This window comes from Papaver somniferum, unplaced genomic scaffold, assembly GCF_003573695.1.
Source record: "Papaver somniferum cultivar HN1 unplaced genomic scaffold, ASM357369v1 unplaced-scaffold_45, whole genome shotgun sequence".
In the NCBI taxonomy this organism is placed as follows: Eukaryota; Viridiplantae; Streptophyta; class Magnoliopsida; order Ranunculales; family Papaveraceae; genus Papaver; species Papaver somniferum.
The window spans coordinates 532,980-540,608 of NW_020647082.1; the positions used below are offsets into that span (position 1 = coordinate 532,980).

Genomic DNA, 7,629 nt, shown 5'->3' on the forward strand with positions numbered 1-7,629 from the left:
GATATATCATGCAACATTCTCGAAGGGAGCATCCCACAAGACATAAGTCTACTGAAAGGGCTTTCCATGCTTAATCTTTCACATAATGTATTCTCTGGTGTAATCCCAGCGAGTGTCGGAAACATGACAGGCTTAGAGTCCTTGGATTTGAGTTTCAACAAACTGTTTGGAAAAATACCAGAGTCTTTGGCATCACTAGATTCTCTTGGGTTTCTGAATTTGTCTTACAATAACTTGAGTGGCAGGATCCCAAGAGGACTTCACTTAGATACATTAAGCGGAGATGGTTCTGCATATGTCAACAACAGTTTTCTATGTGGGATCCCTACAAATAACATTTGTGAGGGTGATCAGGGTACTAATACTACTGATATTTCGAGTCCTCCAAATGATTTTGAAGAAGATGCAAAAGAGAAGTTGTTGTTATGTGCCATTGTCGCTGTGGGGTTTGTAGTCGGGTTTTGGGGTCTGTTCTTTGTTTTGCTGTTAAAGAAAGAGAAATGGTGGTTTCCTTATTAGAGATTAGTAGGTATTGTTGCAGGGAGAGTTGATAGATGTGTGTTAGGGATGTAATTGCCATTGTAACTATCGCTCAAATGCTGAAAACAAATTTTGTTTCGGCTCTACTCAATTTTTCTACTTATAAGAATTGCAAACCGTGATTTTTTATGCCCACTATCTTTAATAAGATTCTAAACCCTGCATATTATAAAAGCAGTTTCAGAAGTCTGAACTAAATTTTAAACCTCACCAAGACTCCGAAATGATTACAAAGGCTGATTTTGCTCTAACTGCACATATAGCTTGATACGCATTTGAAGCCTCACACTGGATGCATAGCCTTGAAGACCGAAAAGGTACTTAAATTCATCAGTGATGGGTTTTTGTTGTCACTTACTACTACATTTTACTGCGGGTTGGAACTCCACTTTCAGGGGCTAGTGCACCAGATCTTGATCTCTTCTCCACACTTCGAGACATTTCCTTTACTGCCTCTTTTGAAACATGGGAGGCCCGGTTGAACAAGTCTCCTCCATCGACCACTAGTATTGTTCCATTGATGTGTTTAGCTAATAATTCATGATAAAAAAGGTGAATATGTTAGAACGATAGAATAATGCAGTAAAATATATCGTAGTCAACGGGATTTACATGTTTTTTTGTTTTTTTTAAATTGGGATCCTGCTGGGTTGCTTCAAAACCATTTCGAACATTTTCAATATGTTACGACTATCGGTGACATTCAGTGAATTCCATTTCTCATACGAAAAGAAAAAAAATGAAGAAGTGAAGAACCTATAAGGATTGAGGAGGAAGTTACTAACCTGCATCTGAAGCTAGGTAAAGAGCAGCGATAGCAATATCCCACTTCTCTCCTGATATAAACCGATGCATGGGGGCTCCAGATTGGTTGTTTTTCATTGTTGGGATCTTGCAACAATGAACAACACGTTAGATGTATCAAAAATAATATGTAAAGAACTAATGTGAAACAACTCTACCGAATCAACTTAACGAGGGAAGAATCACAGGTTCAACAAGTTGTCCTTAACACATTAGTTCGCGGGTATACTCGAGTTGAGTAATGCTAAACCCCTCACAGCGAACATGTGTCCAGGATAAGACTGCCCGATATAACTTGAGTTAAAACAACGCAAGTTACACATTCTTGAACTCAGCAACGGGGATGAAAGTAAAACTCCGCACAAACAAAGAAAGAAGATGATAAAAGAATTGATTCTTGTGTATTTAGAAAACAGAATTTCGACTTGTATTTATAGGATGAAATACTTTCAAATCAAGTTAGGCTCGCCAAAAATAAATCCGTGTAGAAGAGGGACTTGGTGCATGGCATACGCGTGTATTGCATGGGTTGAAAAATATATTTTTCTCCACCCGCTCAACCCAGATTGTTTTACAACATATCCATAAGAATATGTTTATATAGTGGAACTCCTTGTCTATTGTACCCAATGTGGGACTAAAGAAAGATTCATTCACTCATAAAATGAGCAAGTATCCTTAGACCCATAGGTCACTAGATCAAACCACACCAAGACCAAAACATATTTTATTAAAAACTCATTTTTCTCCGACATTCATTTTATGGGGATCAAGCTTACTCAAGCCAGGAGTATCATTAATGGGTCCTGGTGCTATTCCATTGACTCTTATATCATAATCAGTTCCCCACTCCAATGTCAATGACCTTGGCATGGCATCAATAACTGCCTATTCAGAGAAAAAAAACTAAATTTCATCACCTGAATCATTTTTATGACGGTAAAAAGGGATCTTTTAGTAATGAGAGTTGATGTTCATCAGATGGAATACTGAAAAGATATACAAGATTGCTGCCAACCTTAGCTTCACATACATGGATTTGATACCAAGTTGCCGAATAATGTAAAGTGACGCTTATGTTCAGAATGGTTCCACCGCCAGATGTTTCCCTTCCTAGACCTCGTTTCTTTATATATTTCAGAGCTTCATGGCACATTCTAAATGTGCCAACAGTATCAATGTCCATAACTTCAAAGAGTACCTCCACATAATTAGTTCACAAAATCACAGCTCAATCTCTAGTATACTAAAAGCATGTCGCACCATCTATTTTTTCGTGTAGAAATCATTGGAAGATAAAGAGCTATAAATTATGTATCAACTAATCGCACTCCAACCGTCCAGACAGATAGGTAAAGAGGAAAAAAATAAAAAATTAAAAGGAACCTGTTTTGAAGCCATTAGGGGATAAATTCTCAGCAGGCACAAGAAAATTTCCGGCCGCAACATTAACAAGAATGCCAATCCTCCCAAAATGTGCAAAAGTTGCATCGACAACTCTGGTTGCATCTTCGTTCTTACCAACATCTCCTACAAACGCAATTGCCTGAAAAACCATAAACATTGAACTGATGATGAAGCTCAGATGTGAACTCAAAAGTCCAACTACTAATCAACTATTACTACGGAAATCAATTTCCAAATGTCACACACAATAGCAAGTAACAAAAATTAGAGGTAATTCTTATGAAAATGAAGCTGAATTCAATGAAACCCAGCAGTAACAAATTAAAATCCTTATATCAGATTTTGTACAAATTTGACATACAATATAGATTAAAAATATAAATTGGAAATCAAAACATCGATTAAGATCTGGGTATGTGCTTTCCATTTACTTGGATACCGAGGGAGCGAAGAGAAGAGACGGCATAATGAAGAACAGATTTGCGTCTGCCCATGATAGCAACAGAAGCACCATGTTTACCAAATTCGTTAGTAATCTCAAACCCAATTCTTGATCCTCCTTCAGTAATCAAAGCTACTTTACCTTTCACTATATCAACCTTGAATGGAGACTCCATTTCCACAGTTGTTGTAAAATCTAAAAAAGTGTCGGTCGGCCTCCTTGTTGTTCTACGTCAAATAGAAAAAAGCATACGTGAGTTAGAGTATAATACAGGTAGTTAAAGCTTTTCTCGTTTCAAGTGGTTTATTTTATTGTTTAACATGACGGATATATCCCTGGTATAATGTTGAAATGACCAGATTTAACTTGAGTCTCCAAATGTTAAAACCACGGTGTGTCTAGCACAGCCGAAAAAAAAAGATTATGAGTATGTGTTGAGGAAAGAGGCACGATATCATCGTCATGGAAGAAAGGGTAACTAGTACGACCGTTGTCACGGTGGGAGAGCCGATCGAAGAAGAATTTGAAGATAGGGTTTGTCTGCGATTATTTTCGTCTCGTTTAAGAAAATGTGATAGTTTCACCCCGTTTCATAACGAGTGATACTTTTGCCTCGTATCAGAAAAAGTAATACTTTCTCCCTGTTTCGTAAAAAATGATACTTTCGCCTCGTTTCGGAAAAAGTGATACTTTCGCCCCGTTTCAGAAAAAGTATTTAAGTATCATTTTTTCCGAAACGGAGCGAAAGTATCACTTTTCCTGAAACAGAGCGAAAGATCACTTTTCCCAAAACGGAGTGAAAATATTACTTTTCCTGAAACAGGATGTGAAAGTATCACTTTTTGTGAAACGGAAAATTAGTCGATCCATAAATCAAAATATGGTTGCATGATATGTTATGTATCCTTTGTGGTGGTTTGCATAATGGTTGTGCATTCAATTATCGAGAATTGTGCCTAAAATGAAAGTATCATTTTTCTTGAAACGAATGGAGTACATCGTTTTATTAGTTGCAACGGAAAATCAGTTGATGCATAAACCAAAATTTTGATACATAAAGTATTATGTATCTTTTGTGGTGGTTTGCATAATGGATATATATTTAATTTTCCAAAATTGTGCCTAAAATGATAAATACCAATTTTTCGTAAAAACTCTAAATTTGAAATTGTTGTTTGTACATGTTGCATAGAGTTTTTTATAACCTTTCATACGAGATAAAATTTGTAAAATTCCAAGGCACGTATTTTTAGATATGTTAAATTAAAGTTTGCTTTCAAATTATACCCCTGAAAAAAATAGGATACACAGAGAGTTATAGTAATTGGACTAAAAGAGAGGGACATTTTGGATTTTTTGTCATAACCGTTTCCAATCTTTTTATGTCAATTCATCACTTATATTTTACAAAAAAGTGGCCATATAAAAATCCTCCCTCGCTTCGCTCGGTCGGCTCAGTTATGGAAGGATCGAGATGGAGGAAGAGGAAGTTGAAATCTGATATAAGGGTTTCAAAAATTGCAAAGATTTAAAGCTTGCCTACCCCTTTTACTTCATAATAATAAACTTCCTATGTTCTTTAGATTAGCTTGTTGCCTTTGCTTTTTGTTTTTTGTTTTTCTTTTGACTGATGATCCACATCGTGCATTATGTCCCAAGAATGCACCGACCTCTCACAGCCTTTGGAGTCCAACCGTAGGAAAATATGAGGGGTGGGGTTTGGGTTTGTTTCACTCGGTGATATCTCGGTGCAGATATATTCGTGAATCCATCATTCTCGTTTTCTTTTTGTTTGTTTTTCTCTTTTGTTGTGTTGATATTTTTTTATGTAGTCTTTTTTGGATTTGTCAATTGAGTTTTGATATACCAAGACAAAGAGAATAATAGAAGAAGAACAGAGAAGGTTTAGAAGAAGAGTTTTATTAAACAAACTTCAATGATAATAAGCTTACAATGAGAACCTATATATATACAAACGTTTTTAAGGCTTTCCCAGTAAAAACAAACTCTAAGAGAACTTTCCTTGTACGTTTCTTAGCTTAGGATACAAGATATACTTGATAGACGTATTTATATGTCTATTTTCATCTCTTTTGTTAGTACACATTTTTTTCTTATTATGGTATTTTTGTGTTTATTTAGGTGTTTTTGGAGATTAACACTAATACTCCTAATGATCCCTTTATCATCATATCTATAATTGGGATGGGAGGATTGGGAAAAACTACTCTCGCTCAACTAGTGTACAATGAAGCTGTCTTGAAGAGCTATTTTGAGAAGGTCATATGGGTATCCGTTTCTGATTATTTTGATCAGACCAGGATTGCCAAGGACATCATCCGTGGGGCGCCCGATCATGTCCCAGAATATTTATCAGAATGGAACGATGATTTGCACAAGCGTTTGTGTGAATCCGTAAAAAAGAAGAGATTCTTACTTGTTCTTGATGATATGTGGACCGACTCGCCGGAGGATGTAAAAAAGTGGGAACTTTTCAGAGTCGCCTTCAAATATGCTGCACAAGGAAGTAATTTAGTAACCACTCGAAAAAAAAGCGTTGCAGAAAAGATTCATTCAAAGTACAGCCACCCCTTGGGTGTATTATCGAAGGAAAAGTGCTGGGAACTTTTTAGTTACCTAGCTTTTCACCTTCAGGGAAAGAATGCGAATAAAAAAGATATCAGAGTTTGGAAAGAAACTGGTATTGCAATAGCAGAGAGGTGTAAAGGTGTACCCCTCTCTGCAAAAATTTTGGGAAATCTCTTGCGCCAAAAATACAAGATCCAAGACTGGAAAAAGGTGATGGATAACAAATCCATTTGGGATCTAGAAAACGGTGAAGATGGTATTTTAAAGCCTGCTCTCTTGATGAGCTACTCTGATTTACCACCACCTGTAAGAGCTTGTTTTGTGTATTGCGCCATCTTTCCTAAAGGTCACCAAATTCATAAGGATGCATTAATCGGCATGTGGATGGCGCAAGGTCTCCTTGTCACCAAATTCTTCTCGCTTTTTTTTTGTTTTTAACATCATGCAATTATTATCAAAATTAGGAATTCCCGGTAAGTGTTTCTATAATGTGATGTGCTCTAATTAAAAAAAAAAGTACCTTTGAATATCCGAAACAAAATTGCTATTGCTTCTATAAGAGCAGATATAGAAGTTAGAAACGTGACATTTTTACTTCACAAAAGTCAATTTTTGGATTAAAATTCGCTCTGAAAATTTATGGTTTCAGAATTCGTTCTAAAATTTTATGCCCAACTCACTTCCTGCTTTTTATGATACCGATGTCGAAAAACTATTTCTCGCTGTATATCCAAGCAGGCTTTAAAGTGGATAGTAATACTGTAGCAATAGTAAATTGACGATATTATGAGGGCAATGTCGGTAGTTTCTCTGTTTAGTTAAGCTAGCAATAGTAATTCTTCGATACCACGAGGGCCATGTCAGTAGTTTTATCTGATAAATTACTTGCGCTTCAGATCTGAAATCCAGTGTAGGCTGCCGCCGTAGAGGAGAGGAGAAACACAAGTTCTCTGAACAAACTAGAAAACCGTCTTCAATTTCAGATTTCCGGTGAATAAGGGTTCCAAAATATCGAAATCTCTGGTTGCTAATCAAATTTGCAACTCGATCCATGTTTACTTTGCTTATTTCACAATTATTTTCTTCCCCAAATCAAAACCCTAAGGAATCAATAAGAAGGTAGTCATGGATTCAAGATGGAGTGTTTGATTTGTTGTATGGGATTCCGGTGGAGGGAGGAAGAATATCGGGAACACCCTAGCATCATGATATTTCTTCTCAAAACTAAGTAATGTGATTTACCCAAGGGTTCATCACCATTTCCTGGAGAATCCCACAACATCGATTGTGGATGGTTACTCCATAGCAGCCTCAAATCTTGAATGCCTCCTCCCAGTAACGTACTTGTATTTTGTGCATGCATTCTTAGTTTCGTATTGATCTACTTTCTATTTCCTTTATCCATTAGATTTTAATAACGGCAGGTAGATAACTTTACTAGGCTTAGTTTGATAAAAAATCACCAACTATGTTTGTTTTTGCATTGCAGCCCGGTAGAACTGGTATCTGGACAGAGTTGCTGGTAGATAAATGAATGTCATCGAGGAACTTAGACAAGAAACACTGCACATGAAAGATGGCTAGCTTTTGTTTTCAAAAGGTATACATAGAGTGAGAGGGAAAGAGAACCCTGTGACATCATATTTACAGAGGGAAAGATAGGTTTCAGAAATCTACACACAAGTTATTGTTGGGATTTTTCATCCAAAAAAGAAGTGAGATATCTTGTCGGTCAACGGGTGACCTTAAAAGTAAACAACACTTTCGGAAGATATCACCGCTGTTTTCAAAGAAGCTCATTTTGTGAGTATAGTAACATTAAAGAAGGATCAAGATTGTAGAGCTTG

The 7,629-nt window shown here is 36.5% G+C and overlaps 3 protein-coding genes across 3 annotated transcripts in view; 2 read left to right on the forward strand and 1 right to left on the reverse strand.

Annotated features, from left to right (window-relative positions):
* Positions 1-655, forward strand: part of LOC113342599 (LRR receptor-like serine/threonine-protein kinase FLS2) — a 1,639-nt gene extending 984 nt beyond the window's left edge. The window contains exon 2 of the mRNA XM_026587091.1: positions 1-655. This exon is cut by the window's left edge and continues 1 nt beyond it. Coding sequence (XP_026442876.1) covers positions 1-519 — 519 coding nt within the window. The 3' untranslated portion in view covers positions 520-655.
* Positions 656-854: 199 nt separating this feature from the next.
* LOC113342600 (peroxisomal 2,4-dienoyl-CoA reductase-like) lies at positions 855-3,400 on the reverse strand. Its single transcript, XM_026587092.1, has 5 exons — positions 3,183-3,400; positions 2,731-2,890; positions 2,363-2,532; positions 1,326-1,431; positions 855-1,070 (listed from the first exon to the last, which is right to left on the reverse strand). Exons 1-5 carry the CDS (start codon positions 3,366-3,368, stop codon positions 901-903), a joined length of 792 nt encoding a protein of 263 aa, XP_026442877.1. The 5' UTR covers positions 3,369-3,400; the 3' UTR covers positions 855-900.
* Positions 3,401-5,398: 1,998 nt separating this feature from the next.
* Positions 5,399-7,629, forward strand: part of LOC113342620 (putative disease resistance protein RGA3) — a 3,797-nt gene continuing 1,566 nt past the window's right edge. The window contains exons 1-2 of the mRNA XM_026587104.1: positions 5,399-6,176; positions 6,679-6,772. Coding sequence (XP_026442889.1) covers positions 5,399-6,176; positions 6,679-6,772 — 872 coding nt within the window. The remainder of the gene's footprint in view (positions 6,177-6,678; positions 6,773-7,629) is intronic.

Bases quoted from the DNA above. Each gene is read 5' to 3' on its own strand.
- LOC113342600 (XM_026587092.1), bottom strand. From the start codon at position 3,368: ATGGAGTCTCCATTCAAGGTTGATATAGTGAAAGGTAAAGTAGCTTTG. The intron at 2,533-2,730 runs GTTCCTTTTAAT...TACTCTTTGAAG, and splicing joins CCCTAATGGCTTCAAAACAG to TTATGGACATTGATACTGTT. The intron at 1,432-2,362 runs GTTGGCAGCAAT...CATTGTTGCAAG, and splicing joins TCCATGTATGTGAAGCTAAG to ATCCCAACAATGAAAAACAA.